Genomic DNA, 19,200 nt, shown 5'->3' on the forward strand with positions numbered 1-19,200 from the left:
TCTGCAGAGCTGGACTAGATCACAGGCACACCAGAAAACCTGTATTTATGATAAAAGGGAGAAGTCTGAGTGGTGCCCAGATGTTTCTAATCATCTTATTTTCTCATTTGACAAGCTGAGTGTGACTTTACATTGAAAGACAGAAATATGAATGTAGTGAAAAGAATTTCTACAAAAATTTCTCCCAAAATTTCAGTTCTGAGGAAGATTTGGAGGGAGCGACTGGGAATAGATCATGACTGCAAAGACAAGTGCTCTGAGAATTTAAAACATGTAGAAAATCTATGCTGTCCTTATTTCAATTTCCTTTATGCTTGTGCTTGTGTATACACATCTGCATCTATATATGCATGTATATGTATATGTGCCTATATTTCACACGAGAAACATCAAGGGCTAGGAATTAATTTTGTTGCATTTTTACCATTATTCTTTTGCTAAAGATGGCACTGATGCAGAATACTTGCAACCAAGAGGAAATGTCGAGCTCCCCTAACTTGATGTGTTTTGATTTGGAGCAGTGAGTCTGGGTCCTTCTCTAATGCTTCAATGTTAGTTTTTCCTTCCAAGAATTGTGCTTGCTAGTGCACAAAGGATTCTGCCAACTCACTGTTTGATGGTTGTAGTAATCTGTAAACTAAGGGAAATTTCTGTTCTTGAAAATGTTGCTGCTTTAGAACTGTTACTCAATAATCTCTTTCTTATAGGAATAATTGGATGGTCCACAATCCATGTAAATAGATGTGCTCATGTATCTTCTATGTAAGGATTACAAGGCTGAGGCCTTAGAAAAGTTTTTCATCTGGAAACATAAGGATCAAAATTTGTCTATAGGTTAGTAAGCAACTAGCTATGAGGCAAGACAGAAGAAGTCAAATTCTACAAAGCATAAAGTATGGATGATCTCTTTAGTACTCATCTTCAGTGGAGCACCCCAGGTCCCTGGTAAAAAATCCATAGGCTTATTTAAATCTTGCACTGGGTCCTTTCCTGTGCAATTTTCCACAATGAATGGCCAGGCAAAGCCAGAGACACACAGAGAGATGGATAACTACGTAGGTACTAAAACCTGTGTTTTCCACTTTGTTGTAATTTCTAAATACAGAATACATAGAATTTCTACATACAGAAAATCGTTTTTCAGAATCACCTTGGAGAAGGTGAATAAGGGTATGGACATTCTCTGTCTTTCATGACAGAAAAGTAGAGAATTAAATGAAATTATCAGATGGCAGGCTAGAAACCAAACCAAGGAAGGCAGTATATGTTTCACACCACACTTAGCTGTAGAACTCATTGCGACAGCACATTGTTCTCACCAAGTGTGTAGGTGAGTTTAAAAAATACTCAGACAAATTAATGTTAAAAGAGAAATATCACCAGGGTATGTTATAGCAAAAATGCCATTGTAGTTCAGGTAGTCCTTCAGCCCCAGATTGCTGACTGCTGACAGAATCTGCTAGGAAAGTATTCTATATGCTTGCTCTGTTTTTATATTCTTCCAGCAAATCTACTATTTACCACTATTGAAGACAGGTTTCTGTGCCAGGCAGACCTCTGTTCTGATTTAGTATGACTGCTTTGATGCTCTCAGAGAAATCTTGCTTGCACTATTTAATCTGATATTTACTCCTTGCAGTAGTTAAACAGACCATTGTCTGTAAGTATTTTCCCAATAGAGCAAACCCTGTGGAAAGGGTAAATATCACAGTTTGGTAAATATCAAGGTTTTTTAGTGTCATTCTGATAATTGATCCACAGAAATATGCTTCAATATTTCAGTGAGGTTATCTGAAAAACTATATAAAAATGGAAATAGGAATTTGAAAGAATTTCAATATAAGACTTTTAAAGATCTAAATCTTTTCTTGGTCAAGCATGGTAGTTTGTTCAAAAGCCCTGTTAAGATGAGCATTTTGAGCAAATTAGCCCTAATGATACAAACACTTCTGCACATGATCACACTCTGAATAACCTCACTGAACTGAATGGATCCAGATATGTTTTTAAAAGTGGCGTATATGTAAGTGTGTGTAGAACTGACATCTGAACAACTTTCTAAAGATCATCATATACCTGTCTTGTAATTTTGACTCGTGTGCCTTTTTTAATTGATTTTTCAATGTGCTAAATAAAGAATCCTAACACAGTCCTGTTTTTGTAATAAAGTGGATTTTTTTGAAATATCTGAACTGTCAGTGGTGATGTGTAGGACTCCAGGTGCTCCTGCTCATGGTATTGTGGAAGGAGATGACTTTAAATACGGGGCCCAGATTTACTTCATATGCAACGCAGGTTACAGCTTAAAAGGCAGCCGTGTTGCCTACTGTCAGCTTGATGGGATTTGGTCAACACATCATCCTGAATGTGGTAAGGTCACTTTAACATTCTTATAAAATGTTTTGGCCAATGTATTCTCATGAAACTTGAATATCCAAATTTTGCTTGAAATTTGGTAGAACTGTGGCTTAACATGTTCTTATGTATGTCTACCTTTAACAAGCAGTAGTGATTCTTTTTCACTCTGATGGAGCCCAAGCCTGCAAGACTTGCTTATATAAAGGTCTGACTGAAACATCAAATGACTGAAAAATAATTTCCTCAAAGACTTTAGGCACATGCCCTTCTTACACACAGTCTGAAAATCTCTTAGACTAAAACCTAGTGAGGGACATTGTACAACAATTAATATCTACTCCCATTACTATGTACCTGTGAAACCTTCTCTGCACAAGTCCTGTGCACTCTGTGGAGGTGATCAGGGGCTACTGCTTGAAGACTAGATCATTTTTTTAACAGAATTCCCACCCTAGATAAAAACTGATAAAAGAGAAACCTCCATTCATCCTGACTGGGCAAGCCAACATTCCTATCATTCAGCTGTGAAATTCAAAGCCCCTTCTTCTCATCCAAAGGGACTTTTAATTTTCCTTTGTTTTGCATAATTTTATTTCCATATTCCAATATTGTATCAATTGGAAAAGTGCTTTTACAAGTGTGTTGTGGCAAACAGTGTAAATCTGGGGGGAGTGTTGTGAAATGGCTGTATATAAGTTCATCTGAAAGAGCAACCTATGGTCATTCTACTATCTAGAGAGAACATCTCCAGTTGCAGTTAGCTGCTTAAGTTCCTGCTTCATGATGTCCCTGGCTAAAGACCTATTGAAAGATTTATCTCTGAACTTGGCTGTTGCAATGCTAGAAGATGAAATTTCGGTCTCTCCTTCCCAGATGTTTTCTCTTTGTATTTAACTCATAAAAAATGTGATAACCCTGAGTTTAGGGAAGTTCAAGTTACTGATAGACATAGGATGAAATAAGACAAGGCCTTCATTGACTTACTTGGTCAAGTTTAGGTACACTTTAGAACATGCACTCCACTCAACAGATGATGCCTCTGGACAGGGAGCAGTTTGCAAATAAAGCATTATATTGTGGATGATTCCCTGTAGTCTTTAGCTGCTCTCAAGTTATCAATCAGTTGTGGTTCACAGGTGAGAGAGCCTGTGAAGTACAGAGGAGCCAAACTGAAAGGAGACAGGGCTTTCCTTCTCCCTTCCTCCTGCTTAAGAAGAGGTTGAGATGTTTTCTTTCTTTGCTGAATATGACTCATGTGAAAAATATTTAAGTACACATATAACCATCAGCATATGTTAAAATCCAGTGTTGTTAAAGAAAGCACCAAAATATATGCTTAGCTTGAATTACATACTCAATGCTAAGAGCATAGGCTCTTCATTGAGCTTGTACTACTTTGGTTAGCTATGTGGTTCCATGCATTGCTGAGCTGGTGACATGAGGATAAAGGAATAGGACAGGGCCATACCTGCATGCTGTTACTGTGCTGATTCACGGGGATTTAAATAAAGCTTAAGTGCTTTGTTATAAGTTGGTTCTGTTGTGAAATGAGGCTCAGCAGGCAGCTGAGTCTGAAGCAAGGACATGAAGAAGTCATTTCTGGTCAATTGATATCATAGAATCATAGAATCACAGACTGGTTTGAATTGGAAGGGACCTCAAAGTTCATAGTTGTAACCCCCTGCCATAGCCAGGGAAACCTTCTACTAGACCAGGTTGCTTCAAGCCCCATCCAACCTGGCCTTGAGCACTGCCAGGGATGGGGCAGTCACAGCTTCTCTGGGCAACCTGTGCCAGTGCCTCACCACCCTCAACAGGGGGGAAGAACTTCTGCCTAATATCTCATCAAAATCTCCCCTCTGTAAGTTTAAAGCCATTCCCTCTTGTCCTGTCACTACAGACCCTTGTCAAAAACCCCTCTCCAGATTTCTTGTCGGCCCCATTTAGCCACTGGAAACTGCTCTAAGATCTTGCTGGAGCCTTCTCTTCTCAGCCCTCCATAAACAGAGCTGTACCAACACTAGCTGTCTAGCCTAGATGTTCACTGGTTATCATGCACTGAGACATCAGACAGGGGAATTAAACAGTTGCATGTTACTGTCAACCTGACAAGCAAACTGAGGTGAAATCTGAAGCTAAAAACAGAAATACCTTTTTAGCAGCTAAATAGAAAAAGTGGAGAAGTTAAAATATAGATGAAAGCATTTATTAGCATCACGTAGGGAATACTGTCATCCAGAATTAGGGAAAAGTAAAAGTTTACTTAGATGAAAAAAAAAAACAAAACAAAACTCAACAAGAAAGGGGAAAATCTTGGGAAGGAGGAAGTAAAAGTGATTTTATAGGTAGAACCTAGCATGCTTAAGCTTTCCATATTAAATTTTTAGTATCTGTATATATATATGTATATATATATGTTCTCTTTCAATTCCCATATTTCCCTGAGTTCCTGAGATCTCTCTTTCTGTGCCAAGAAACCAAAATGCAACCAAGCATAAAAGTAAAAAATAAGTAGTTTAGTTTTATTATCCAAGTCCAGTGCAGTACTGAAAATACAGGAAAGGGAAAAGAATGCCAAGGACCTGTTTTCTGCAAATAGTCCATCTTTTGATGACCTTGAAGTAGCCCTGTTGATGGGAAATTAACTTCATACACAATCCAGGTTCTTTTTCAGGATGGTCAACTATGTTTTAAGGCCTTTAACAATTTGAGCATCTTACACTAAAGTGTAAAAGAATCTTACATTTACACTAAAGACGCTAAGGTGTGTATATAAGCAGACATCTGTATATTATAATTTCTTCTTTACTCTTTGATCTTTCAGAAGACAGATCCCAGATGGGTCTTGAAAAGGCAGCTTTGCTAAAGTGTAGACTGAAGTGTAACCTGAATGAAATGCCAAGCAATCTCATAGGTAAAAGTAATGTAGTGAACCTGATAAAATGGTTACTATTTTTTTCCCCCTATCATTAGTTCTAGATGAAAAAAACTGCTCAGATCCTGGTGGCCCTCTCAATGGCTACAGAAGAGTAGTAGAAGACACTGGGGCCTTGAATGGACGCTATGCAAAAATTGGCACAGTCATTGCTTTCTTTTGTAACAACTCGTATGTTCTTAGTGGGAATGAACAGAGGACCTGCCAAGAGGACGGAGAATGGTCAGGGAAGCAGCCAATCTGCATAAAAGGTAGTTTACAATCTTTTCTTACCACAATTCACAAAAGCTGCTATGTTTTTACTGGAGTTTGTTTTATATAATTTACACTTACTGAACAGTCATTTTTGCTAAGAATAACCCATCTCACTGACACCTCATACTGAGTTTGGTAGTTTGCCAGCTTCACTGGCCGCTAAACTCAGCCAGATAAGATGCCAGCGATTCCAAAAGAGGTTTCCATCTTTAAACATGTAAAGGAATGTTCCCTGAGACCTTTATTACCCCCCTCCTAGAATCAGACCTGTGTAAGACCAAAATAAAAGATCAGGAGCAAATGGAAATAGAAGGAAATAATTGCTCTCATAGGGCCCAATTCTCCTCTCACAATCCTTTTCAGTCCCAGTCATGGGACAAACAAGCCTGTAGATTGCACCCTTGTAGGTTTGTTTTAGAAAACCACCTGAGGACATGCTTAAACTATATGTGCTTATCAAAACAACAAACCACATCTTTAAATCCTTTGCTAGAAAAGGAATGATGCTGTTCACCTGGAGCTACTCTAAGTGTGTCGGAAACCCTGAATGGATGAGTGAATTTAGCTAAGGAGCTGCCAGATTAATTTTCCCAAAGCAATTGTTTGACACATTTTAATGGATTTTTTTTTAATCGGTAATAATGATAAATAAGGAAATATGTCTGTCCACTGGGGAATTTGCTTTATTCTGTTATTTTAGATGGAAATACTCTCTCCCTGTAACATATAATCATTTGTAGAAAGCATCTTTATGGATGATGACCATTTATGGAAAATATCCTTATTGATAGGAACTTTGACAGTGACATAAAGGTTAACATATACAGGAATCATAAAGACCTGGGCATTGTTAAATCTCACAGAGTTAAATCTCATACAGATAAAATCAATCCTGCAAGATTCCTTTCCTTCCACTGTGAGCAGCAGGAAGATGATCCTGGCAGTTATTTGAACTGATAAACCTGAATATTTTATCCGGCTTTTAAAGCAAAGAAACAAAATCAGAAATCCTAGATATCCCTTCTGTTATTTTGGGCATAGTCAGGTAACTGAGGAGTTCCTTTGAATCACAGTCTCCAGCTCCTTCTGGTACACAAGCAAACAGACACTTTGTGACATTTCACAGACTTTCTCTGTATGCTGAGTCACTGGGATAAACTTTGTGTGGCTACACGATGGAAATTAAATATTTTTTTGTCTAATTCCATTATTGTGAAAGTTTACTCAGATTCCAAATCATCAGCCTTAGTGGTATAAACCTGGCATTCAGACACATTGATGGGCAAATCTTCCTTCATGGCTGGAAGTGCCAGTGCAGAAGGCGCTCAGTTGCTTCCACTGTTGTAAATGGGATAGATATGGCGATGTGTGGGGAAGTATTTTTTCCAATGCTTTAGTTTTTAGGGCCTATCTTCATTTTAATACATGTAACTTACTGCCTCTTTTCTTAACCCAGTCCACTATAGCTAGTAAGAGGAAAGAATGGAAATGTGCATGAACCGTAACTCTTGAGCTGTGAATGTGGAAAAGTACTGTGCAACATTATATTTTTTCTAGCCTGCAGAGAGCCAAAGATCTCTGACCTGGTGAGACAGAAAGTGCTTCCAATGCAGGTCCAGTCAAGGTGAGAATGCAATATCTCAACTACAGTTTAAAGAGCAAATGTGACTCCTTTCCACCCTGTGTGTTTAGCCTCCACTGACAATGGAGCAATGAGAGCTGCTGGGAGGGGATGGCTGGTTAAGTGCAGGTTTAGAAGCTGCTGGAGGCAGCCAGGAAGAAATGCATGGTTAGAGATGTGCAAACTACTGGATGATGCTGGAATTAGGATTGCAAACTTGTGGCTGGCTATGAGAACAGTCTGAGAGCAGTTCCTTGAAGCTAATGAGGTGACTTAAAACATGAACATGTGCTGTCTTAATGAAGAAATGAGTGGGGAGAACACAAGAAGAGAAGGGGGTATAGCAATGTAATCTGCTCCCATCAAGCTTCACCACCCAAAGCAGAACAGCACAATTGATATAAAATTGTGTTTGAGGTGGGCATGGGGGAGAGAAGAGGAAGTAGGACAGGAGGGAGTAAAGAATGAAATATCATACCCTGTCTGAGCTTATCCTTTTGCTGATTTCCGGAAATAGGACCAATCTGAATTAGTGATGCTGCAATGTCCAGGTTCATTTTTGTCTAAGTAGTGATTTCTCATTTCAAGATTTTTTTTCTTTTTTTCCCAGTACACGATTCATTTATTTTTAGATGCAGTGCAAGAACCAAGAACTGGCCTCATCTTTGGTTTTAGGAATGACCATACCAGGTCAGAATAAAGGTCCAGCTCAAGCCATATCCTGCTGCTGGCAATGACTAGTAGCAGTTGCCTAGAGACTTTAGGAACGAGGCAAGCACATACCTCCCAAATACTCTCCCACTCTCCAGCTGTGTGATGCATGATTGTAGAGGTGGCCCTGAGAAGCCATCAGGAGGCTTTACTAGTCATCAGGGGATTCTTCTTACTTAAATTTCTTAATTGACTTTTCAACACAGGTCTTTCTCTGCTAAATGTTTCAGATATTAACAAGAGCTGTATGAAACGGCATACATGCCCCCACCTCCATAGCATCATCGCAGCACCTCATGTGTATTGACTCTTACCCCTTGAAGTAGGATCTCCATTTCATAGCTTAATAGTGAGGAGAAGTGTTGACTAAACACTACTGCAAGGTCACATGCAAGTAGGGAATGGGACCCTGGCAGTCTAAGCATGACCACAGCAGCTCTCATCCTTTGTCCAAAATATAAGAAAATTGTCATTCTGCTTGTTCTTTCTTTACTTGAGTGCTGTCTTGTACTGCCTCACAGATTCTATCTGATAGAAGCAGGCTGTGTCTCTCTGTGATAAAAAATGGAATTGCCACTTGAAAAAACCACATTCTTATGGCTTTTCTGGATGCAACAGTACCAGAATTCTCAAGGGAAGTTAATTTCTTGCTGAAATTTTCAGTCATAAATTTTTTTTTTTTTTTTTGGGGGAGTGGGGTGGTTTGGTTTTTTTCTGTAGAAATGTACTTTTAAGCATTAGAGTAAGGGACACATTCTAAGTGATGAACATTTGACTGTAGTCAAGCTTATGGTCTATATCTAGGCTGGTGCATATATCTATTTTTTTTAATTATGTGTCATGTTTCAGCTAATCAGTACAATTTCTAAATAGAAGCTTAGTAACTACTGCAGTCATGAAATCTCTGTGGTGAGACAATTATCTCTGCTAACTGGTAAATCAAGCAACTTTATCAACATGATTTAATCTGAATCAATTCCTAATGCTGCCTATTAAAATGTTCACTAGAGAAAAGATGTGCCCATCTCTTCTCTAGTTAGAGCTAATTATGGCAATGCCAACTCCAGTGTAATTTCTTTGTCTAAAAATGTGGTCTCTCAGTTCTGTTGCGAATGGCAAAAGCTGTTCCACATTCAGAGGCAACTGGTTGCAATAGAGAAACTGTAAAATTTAAAAAAAAGAAAAAAGGACACAAGTAGAAAATTTATCAACATATGTGCTTTTTAAATTCAAATGGATATTTATATACATATTTATATGTAAATAAAATAGCTGGGATGTAAATGGGAGTACTGCTAATCCATGTTGGATTGGTATTTTTGTCTTGTTCTTTTACAAGCAAACTTGATATGCTTTTAAATGATACTTAACACAGCTGGTCATAAAGATATGGTAATGATCACTATTCTTCTTCTTCTTCTTCTCATCATCATTATTATCATAATCATAATTATTATTATATCATCATAATCATTATCATCATTATTATTACCTTGTGTTCTTTGTGCCTTGAAACAGGGAAACACCTTTACATCAACTTTACTCATCTGCATTCAGCAAGCAAAAGCTTGACATCTATCCCACCAAAAAGCCAGCACCACCGTTTGGAGATCTACCCCCAGGGTACCAGCATCTGCACACCCAGCTTCAGTATGAGTGCATTTCTCCTTTCTACCGCCGCCTGGGCAGCAGCAGGAGGACTTGTCTGAAGACAGGAAAATGGAGTGGGAGAGCCCCTGTGTGTATTCCAAGTGAGTCTCCAAGACAGAAAGAATGCACACATCTCTGTAGGGATGGGAGAACAGGATGTATATTCATCTTAGAAAATAAGGGAGTCTCAGCTGTGCAGGTTGCCTCTGCTTCCAGATGGGGAGATAGGAGCAGCAAAGCTTGGAGGATATGTCAATCAGGGATACTCTTTCCATTTCTTTATGCAGTTGTCTCATTATAGTGCAGCTTGATAAGGTTGTCATGAAAATTCACCTGAGCTAAGTCCACATTCCTACTTCATCCAGGAATTCAGACAATAAGGGGAAAATTGTAAGTTTATTTTTTTTAAACTATATAAAATACTCTTATATTATAATTTCACAGGTTGGAGACAAAGGTTAATTAGAGAGCTATCCCTCATGCTAACCATTGCAATTTGGTTTCTTTTGGCACATCCCAAGCAGAAATCAAGAGTGACATTCAGATTTTGTGGTGGGGAAAAGGTGTTACCTCATTCTTGGTTCATGTTTCCTCAGTCTGTGGAAAAGCAGAAAACATCACCCTTCAGAAGACAGTGACCTCTATGAGGTGGCCCTGGCAAGCAGCAATCTATCGGACAGCCAACGGCATGAAGGAGAACAGTCTCCGGAAAGGGGCCTGGATCCTCATCTGCAGTGGGGCTCTGGTGAACGAGCGCACTGTGGTGGTGGCAGCTCACTGTGTCACTGACCTGGGCAAGACCATTGTGCTCAAGGCAGCAGAGCTTAAGGTGGTTCTGGGGAAATTCTATAGAGATGATGACAGGGATGAAAAGACTATCCAGAACCTGCGGGTAAGTCTGCTGGGAGTGGAAAATGATAAGTACAAGCAGATGCTGATCCCATATGTCTTACAGAGGGAGAAGAAGGTTGTCCTTAGAGCAATATATTGGTTTACACATGGTTATTTCAAATGTATACCTAGAGACTCAGAGGACAGAACAAGGCACAAGGAGGGCATATGCTGCATTTCATTAAATTCCCCTGACACTGTTCAACTCCTATGTTCACCCCCTAACACAGATCACTAAGAAAATAGCTCAGGTTCCATGGGTCATAAAGTCTTGAGTGATATTGCCAGAAAAAAAAAAAGTAGAAAAGATGCCAGCTACTGTCAAAAGTGATCACCATTATTTATGAGGGAAACACTTGTGCTATAGATCCTGGTTTGATACCATGAGCACATTTCACATCTCAGCCCCAAGGCTGTACAGCTCTAAACTCAGAAGAAGTTCATGTCTGACTCTAGCTCCAAAAATAGTACCTCAGGCTCACCAACTGTGTTTTTCAAGTAGAACTGAAAGGCTGGAGTCAAAATGAGGAGAAATACAGCAACTTTGGCTGTGTGTGTCTTTTTCTGGAGTGGCGGGGTATTGAGTGAGTTAGTGGATTTTATCCAAGAAATCAGAGTTAATTTGATTCTTTCCCCCTCTCCCCCATTTTTAGTTTCTTTCTCTAATTCCAGCTTTTTCAGACTTTTCCTTTTGAGAAATGCATATTATTTACAATATTTCCTTATAGGAATACTATCTGTTCTTGTAGTGTTTTCATCGAGGTAACTAGCAGTAAAGCTTTAGCCCCAACATAATAGCAGTAAAGCTTCAGCCCCAGTACATAAAATGTATTCTTCCCTAGTGGGAAGATGGTTGAATTTCAATTAGAAAATAACATTTCAATTCAAAAACACTGCCCCCCCCCCCCCCCCCCCCCCCGCTTCAAATTCTCCAGGCTGAAGAGAACATGGCAGTTTAAATATTTTTAGCAAACTGGAAAAACTTGAACTGAACATTAACTCCCTATTTTGATGAGAATAACTTGACTTCTCATCATTAGGAAGAGTTTCAGGCCATAAAAACTGTATTGAAACCCAAGATAAAAAAAAATAAAATAGAAGATGCTTCATCTCTTTTTATGCTTCTCATTTGAGTGAACACTATGGTGAAAAAACAGATTGGGATTGGAGGGTCAAGGAGAAGTATGCAAAATGAACTAACATGTATTATAGTACTGTGGAAAGAGTGCTGTTGCCTTGCCACTGCTGTTAACTTTATGATTTTTCCTGCTCCCCAGATTTCTGCCATTATAGTGCATCCCAATTATGACCCTATATTACTTGACTCTGACATAGCTATCATAAAACTCTTGGACAAAGCCAGAATCAGCAGTCGTGTTCAACCCATTTGCTTGTCATCTTCTCATGACTTGACTTCATCCACAGAGGATTTAAAAATAACGGTTACTGGCTGGAGAGTATTGGCCGATATTAAAGATCCTGGATACAAGAATGACACAATCCGCATGGGAGCTGTTCGGATGGTGGATTCACTGTTGTGTGAGCAACAGTATGAGGATAATGGGATACAAGTCAGCATCACCGACAGCATGTTCTGTGCCAAACGAGACCACACCACCTTTTCTAATATCTGCCCTGCAGAGACTGGTGGGATTGCAGCTATAACTTTGCCCGGAAAAGCATCTTCTGAGCTAAGGTGGCACCTGATGGGATTAGTGAGCTGGGGTTATGATAAATCTTGCAGCCTAGAACTCTACAGTGGCTATACCAAAGCTCTTCCTTTCAAAGACTGGATTGAGAAGAATCTGAAATAAAAAGCCATGCCTGGAAATGGCATTTTACAGCTATCGTAATATCTCTCTCAGTCTCTGCTGCATTAGGCTTCTTATCCCAGTCATGAATCACATGTGGGATAAGGTTAAGGCAGACAGCCTGGTAATTTGTCCTAGGATCAGATGTTCCATCAGGTTACTTTTATTCAACCCATGACAAAGGGTCTTAGTGCATGAGAAGTTTTTGCCGTATTTTGCCTGTCTCCCCTGGTGGGAGGATGATGCTCTGCTCCTTAGTCTGACACACAGAAAAGTCTGACACACAGAAACAGGACAGCAAATTCTGACTGAAACTCATCTGTAGTGTGGAGTCCCCTAGAGAAAGCAACAGCAAGCCTCTCCCAAGGATCCATGTGAACGGATTGAGAAGCTGGAAAAGAGTAGCCTGAATTCATTCGATAGATGAGCTTGTTATGGGGTGTGCTCTCTGTATTGCCATAATACAATGTAATCTTTTTCCCTCCCAAGTACTTTACACATTTAAATAAACCATTGTTTGTTTTTTTTTAACCTACATATCTATGTCTGACATTATGCAGATTCCTTGTTGCTTTATCTGTGTCACACTCGAGAGACGCTCTACTGCCCTTGTCTGTTTGCACGTGACTCTCACCTGGGACTCTTCAGGCACACTGAAATGCAGAATTAGCACAAAATTCAATTACTACGTGAATAACAACTTTTTTTTCAATATTTTTTTTTTTTTTTAACCCTAATACATCCAGTGCTACTATTGTTGTACATGATCCATTGCAATGAAATATACAGGGGAGTTCTCTCCCACTTGTATCTTGAATGGATGAAATCCTAAAACATACTTTTAAAAACATTTTTCCATGTAGATTATTTCAAAGGAAGACCTATGAAAAGCTCAGAAGAACTTCTGATTCATATACTGTTGTGGCAAAACAGCTCTTCTGTAGCTCTTCAGGGTGAAGAACAATGTCCTTCCTCACATTTAGCAGAGGCTTTTCTTTACCAGACTGTTTGACATTAAAGTATAAGATTCTCCCATTGGGCGTGTAGTGCAGTAGAGAGATTTTGGTGTCCTCGTGGTCCTTAATCACTTCTCCTTTTCATTAAATCGTTCTCCATTCAGTTGTAGCTAAAGATTAGAGATGAGCCCTAGTAAAAGTTGGGGAGTAGGGACGGGGAATATCTTCCATAAGTAATGACTCCTGGATAAGGCATCTCTGACACCATGGTGTTCGTAACACCTCCAAATTATTACAGTGCCCAAAACAGCTCACAGCAATAGTTGCATGTCACGGTTGGGGCTCTGATGAAAGTATTTAGTACTCTCACTAAGAAGGACTCAGCCCCTGAAGATGTGTTGTAGCCTACTGCACTGCTATGGCAATTGTAAGATAACAACTCTGATTTCAGCTGCAATTCTCTGATGCTGTGAAATCTTGTGAAGAGTTTCTCAGCATTCAGTAGTTTCCACCTACTTTTGAACCTGAAAATTGCTGCTAAAAGGACAATTACTACTCGATGTCACTCCATGTAATTTATTTTTTTGCTTTCCTGGGCAGAAAGATTTAATGCATTATGGTTTTGCACTTTTCTTATTTTCACTGGCAACAGGACCCGGGATGATGTTGCTTGAATCCAAAAATGTAAAGGCTACAACTAAAGTATATTGTTTATCTTTATCTTGTTTCCCAGCCTCCTCCTGCCAGGAGATTATGCTTGGCTGTCAAACTGCGTGGCAACAAGAGCACCAAAAATTCATAATTAAATGTGAAAAATAAGACATGTTTCATTCCTCTGCTGAGAGGAACATGTGCCAGTGAACGTGTGGTACTCCCCTGCTGACAGAAGGGGTTAAAGGAAATTAGGTGACAGTTTTGGCAAGAGCAGATTTGCAGAAAGTCAACATGCATTTCCTCCAACAGTATCAATGAATAGATTGAGAAAGGAATAGAATTGTTTGCTGGAGTCTGGCTTGCCCAGTCAGAGATCTTCTGTGATGACATTAAATCAGAGTCTCCACACTCTAATAGTAAGAGAAATTATCTTCTAAAACAGAAATCATAAAGATCTGTGGGCTGGTTCTTCTCTCAGTCTTGACTCCATGAGTGCACTGCTCTCCATAACATTACTCTTCACTGCTACAACTGAGAGAAGAAGCCCTAGATGTGGGTTTGTTTTTTTGTTTTCTCTCAGATTTACCCATCAGAGAACTTGGCAGTCCACACCAATCTGCAAAAGTCTGTCTTAATTCTAGCTTTAGCCCTCACTCTTTTCCTTTCACTAAAAATCAGCCATGCCTAGGGTTATTGATCCTCTTAACTCCTCCTTGGTATTGAATCACATCCCCATTTGGCTTCAAACCACTCACAGATCTGGCAAGGAATAGCTGAAAGTTTCTGGGCAACAATACAGCTGATCACTGATTGTGTATAAAATGAAAGTATGCTCTTGAAGAGAAACTTGCAGGAATTAAGGGAGTGAAAATCACAGGAGCTTGTGACAGCTGTGTGTGCTCTTCTTTTTACAGTCATGATACTCTTCAAGAAAACAGAAGCAAGAAGTGGTCAGGCTATCTTCAACCCTGGGATTCAGATTTCAGTATAGTCTTTTATAGAAAGATGAATTACCTGTAGCATTTGGTTCTACTTCTGAGCCTCAATGACATTGGAATGCTAGATTCAATTCTGGCTAATCTCTAAATTCAAACAATGGTTTTATCTCTGTTGTTGTATGACCTATCATAGAATCATAGAATGGCTTGGGTTGGAAGGGACCTTAAAGTTCATCCAATTCCACACCCCTGCCATGGGCAGGAACACCTTCCACTAGACCAGGTTGCTCAAAATAGGGATGAATGTTTGGAAAAACCCAATCTGTGAGAAGGAATCACTAATCCCTTTGATAGCTAGGGTCTGCTTTTGAAATGCAAAGCTATTTCAAACATCTCTTTCTAAACAGGTGAGGATCTAGGCCATCTGTTGGGAGAAGGGTGTGAAACAGCACAACTTGGATAGCAACACATCTTCCCTCTGAGGAAGAGCTGTGCATTCTGGAAAGGCACTAAAGATGTTGCTATGAAAGAAAACCAAAAGACAGCCAAACCACTTTCTGCATTCTTACCCTCTCAAATGGATCTATACTTCTCTCTTTGTATGTATTTGGGGCTGGGGGTGCATTAAATTCCTTCCAAAAGCCAGGGTGCTTAGCTGAAAAATAAGACTGTAAGGCAACAGACATACTGAATACATGCTCTTACCACGCATACCTCCGTGCCTCTAATGGAATTGCCCAGGAAACTTGTTTCCCTTGAAAACCTAAGTCCATGGTAAGATCACAGGAAAAAAAATGTATTTGATTAGGATGAGGGAATGCATGCTAAGCTGCATCCTGCCATTTGTAAGGACAGGATCAGCATGGTTGCAGGAAAGGCATCCTAGGGGAGTGGGAGCAGTGGGCAGGGTCAGGCAGCCTTTGCTCCATGGTGCATCTCCTGCAGCCTTGTGGCTCGGTATTGTGAAAGAGGGATTCCTGCATGGCTGTTGGCTTTGTGCTGCATCCTTGGGACAGAGAGAACAGGCTATGGCAGAAATGTTGGCTCCCTGTGAAACAGGACATCAGGTTCAGAGAATCATAGTCTGCTTTGGGTTGGAAGGGACTTTAAAGCTCAACCTGACACGGGCAGGGACACTTTCCACTAGACCAGGTTGCTCCGAGCCCTATCCAACCTGACCTTGAACACTGCTGGGGATGGGGCAGCCACAGCTTCTCTTGGCAACCTGTGCCAGTGCCTCAGCACCCTCACAGGGAAACACTTCTGTCTAATATCTCATCTCAATCTCCCCTCTGTCAGGTTAAAGCCATTCCCCCTTGTCCTGTCACTACAGGCCCTTGTCAAAAGCCCCTCTCCACATTTCTTGTCAGCCCCTTTAGGCACTGGAAGTTGCTCTAAGGTCATCCCGGAGCCTCTCTTCTCCAGGCTGAACAAGCCCAGCTCTCTCAGCCTGTCTCCACGGCAGAACTGCTCCAGCCCTTTGAGGGCTTTGAGCATCTTTGTGGTCTCCTCTGGCCTTTCTCCAATAGATCCATGTCCCTCTTGTGTTGTCCCCAGATAGACAGCACCGAGGTTGTCAAGAGGAGCCTCAGCTGCGGGAAACTGAAGCCGAGGTTCACGGCAGTGTCCTGACACGCCACGAGCGACCCGTGCCACAGCACCGGAGCGCAGCTACTGAAACGACGACGTTCCACCCCACGCTGCAATCACAGCCGAGTCTCCTCGGGGCCTCGCTGCTCCGGCCTGGACCCAGCAGGTGGGGCCACCGCGGAGGCGCCTTCCCGGCAGGGGGCAGCACCGCCCGGAGACGCAGGGCCGCGCCGGGCCGGGCCGGGCAGGGCAGGGGCCCATAGCTCTCGGTGTAGTCCCGCTCTCCCCTCGCCACGGCCCCCGGGTGCTGCTGCCGCGGTCAGCACACAGCACCGGGCCGTCGAGACAGCATGGCTCTCGCGAAGGGCTGAACCGGCCTCGGGAGGCTGCTGCCGCCGCGGCGTGACGGGGCAGGTGCCTCGGCTGCGGGATCGCGGAGTGCCGACCCGCGCACTCGGCAGAGGAAATGCGGCCGCAACCGGACCCCCCCGGGGGTGTGTGTGTATTGGACACGCTCCTCCCCGCCGCTCTCGGCCGGCTGCCCCGAGTCCCATCGCGGGGGGCCGGGCCTGCCCCGGGGAGGCGGTGGCGGTCGGCAGCGAGTGGGGCAGGTCGCGGTGGGCAGCACCCGACCCTCCCCCTGCGAGGGGGTCCCTCCGCTCCACCCCCTGCCCGCTGCTGGCAAGGAGCGGCTGGGGGCATGTATAGGAGTAACAGCGCTCGTGATGTCAGCCCGCGCCTAAAATAGAGAGGGATTGACTGCAAATCCACGGCTCGAGGGCTAAAACCTTCCAATCCTGCCTCCGCCAGCGCCGCGCCGGTGTGAAGACGCCCCCACCGCTCGCACACACAGACACACGGACAGACACACACCCCGCGGCGAGGGGAGGGCGCCGGGGACCGCAGCCCAGGTGCCCGCTCCTCCTCCTTTTCCTCCTCTTCCTCCTCCTCCTCCTCTGGCCGGCGGGCACTGCTGGTCTCCGGGGCACGGCGAGCCCGCTGCGGGGCGGGGGAGCGGCGGGGAGCGGAGCTGCCGGATCCTCGCCCTGCGGAGCCCCCAAGGATTACAAGGAATTGCGTGCTCCTTCGCAGCCGCGAGCTAAGGTTATCCCAGAGAGCCAACCTCCTCCTGCCGAAAATAACCCCTCGGACTCCCGAGAAGACAGGGGGGCTTTCTGGACCATGGCATCGACGGAAGGGTGAGGGCGACTGTCTGCGGGGAGGGAGGTAACGCGAGGGTGGAGGGTGGTCCGGCATTGTGCTTTGGATAACAGTTTCCAGGCATCTGCTTCATTGTTAGTCCTCGTCATTCCCTAACGGAATAATTCAAGGAGCGAGAGGGAAAGAGAAGCGAACTAACCCCATTCAGGAGAGGGAGAAAGAGAGGGAAAAAAAAGAATTTCAAATATGAGCAACTCGAAAGGTTCTGTTTTTCCTCGCACCACTTCTTTATTTAACCCCTGGAGGGCAGATCAAGCTTATACCACCTGCCTGGAAGAAGAAGACAAGTGAATGGTTAACTCAGGTGGAGGCGGAAGTAGCCTCCTAAGTATAATAATAATAATAATACATAGTTCAGGAAGAACTGGGGAGCTGTTCCCCCACCCGCCCCTCAAGCCGGCAACAAACAAATCCAACTTCTCAAGGAGTTTTGCAATTTTGCAGTTTTGTGCCAAATGCATTACAGTGCTAGCAAGAGAACTGCTGTGAAGGGTGAAGGGTTATACAAGAGGCTTTAAAGAAAAGCAAACACAGTTCAAGCCCTGGTAACGTCCCTGAGAAGGAAACCCTTCTCCCTACCCATGACAAGATCAGTCACTTGGTCACTTTGATGGGGCTGGGGGCTTTTTCAGTTTACTGGGAGTAAGAAAGAAAAGGAAATGTTTCTTTGATCTCTGGCTGCCCTCTTATAATACTTGCTAGTATTAGAGTGCGTTTGGTGTGAGCCTCCGCCTTATCCCTGGATGTTGTCAGGTTGTATCAGCATGATCTGCTCTGGATAGGACTCTCTGAGGGCAGAGGGCAGAAGGAAGCTCTGTTTATGTTGCTTCTCTGTCTCTTGCGCTGAAAGACTTGCTGAGCTGATTTAAAGAACCTGGCATGTGTCTGTGAGGGTGTGCGCAAGTGTCCCATTACCTGGACTAAGGAAGGAGCTGGCTCTCTGCGGAGAGGCTGTTGAGCAGTTGGCTTGGCAGGAGTGGAAGGCTGTGAAGTGTAAGCTCTGGCTGCTAAGGAGAAGGACAATGCCCAGGTGTGGCAGAGGGCAGATCTGTGGGGCCCTTCTGGCTCTTCAGAGGGCTGGGATAAAGGGAACCAGCTTATTGTTTGCTGCTGCTGCTTTGTCTTTGTGGGAATTTCTGCTCCAAGTCTGTACACCCTTGTTTAATAGCAGCCTAGCAGTTTAATCTGCCCTGTAGCATTTCCTCTCACAGCAAAAATCACTTAACTAGGTACAGTCAACAAATACTGACAGCCACAAAGAAGAAGCTCGGAGATGGAGGAACCGGCCTGCATCCATAGGATTGCAGCTCAGTCTTCTCTGTCCCTGCTGTATCCTTGGGCTACCCTGATTTTCACTCCCCACTGGTGCTCTGGTCACAGAAGGTGGCTGTAGATGTCTCTGCTTGTTTCAGACCAGTGGGGAAATGTGGCACCTGTTGTGCAGGGGTTTAATAAGAGGAGATATGACAAGAGGTGGCTGTGTTTGTGGGATTGTCAGCTTTGGATGAAAAGAAGTTTTAAATGGTTGTAGAAAGAGAGGTTGTTGTAAATGAAACAGGCTGAACAGGTGGGCTAAAAAACAAGGGCTTCCGCAGATGTACACCTTTCC

The 19,200-nt window shown here is 42.7% G+C and overlaps 2 protein-coding genes across 6 annotated transcripts in view; both read left to right on the top strand.

The window, feature by feature from the left end:
- Positions 1–12,769, top strand: part of PAMR1 (peptidase domain containing associated with muscle regeneration 1) — a 51,338-nt gene extending 38,569 nt beyond the window's left edge. For 3 of the 4 annotated variants that reach the window (XM_061462849.1, XM_061462850.1, XM_061462851.1), the window contains exons 7-12: positions 2,200–2,370; positions 5,332–5,544; positions 7,106–7,172; positions 9,399–9,631; positions 10,127–10,422; positions 11,699–12,769. In XM_061462849.1, coding sequence (XP_061318833.1) covers positions 2,200–2,370; positions 5,332–5,544; positions 7,106–7,172; positions 9,399–9,631; positions 10,127–10,422; positions 11,699–12,235 — 1,517 coding nt within the window. In that variant the 3' untranslated portion in view covers positions 12,236–12,769. The remainder of the gene's footprint in view (positions 1–2,199; positions 2,371–5,331; positions 5,545–7,105; positions 7,173–9,398; positions 9,632–10,126; positions 10,423–11,698) is intronic. The other variant, XM_061462852.1, reaches the window with a different exon arrangement.
- A 4,193-nt stretch (positions 12,770–16,962) lies between these two features.
- The window catches only part of SLC1A2 (solute carrier family 1 member 2), an 82,588-nt gene continuing 80,350 nt past the window's right edge, over positions 16,963–19,200 (top strand). The window contains exon 1 of one of the 2 annotated variants that reach the window (XM_061462860.1): positions 16,963–17,281. Coding sequence is in view for 1 of the 2 variants with exons in the window: in XM_061462859.1 (XP_061318843.1) it covers positions 17,553–17,569 (17 nt within the window). In the remaining variant the exon portion in view is untranslated. The other variant, XM_061462859.1, reaches the window with a different exon arrangement.

Source organism: Pezoporus flaviventris, unplaced genomic scaffold (genome assembly GCF_033815535.1).
Source record: "Pezoporus flaviventris isolate CSIRO_AGI_PZ_B2104156 unplaced genomic scaffold, CSIRO_AGI_Pfla_v1 ptg000036l, whole genome shotgun sequence".
NCBI lineage: Eukaryota > Metazoa > Chordata > Aves > Psittaciformes > Psittacidae > Pezoporus > Pezoporus flaviventris.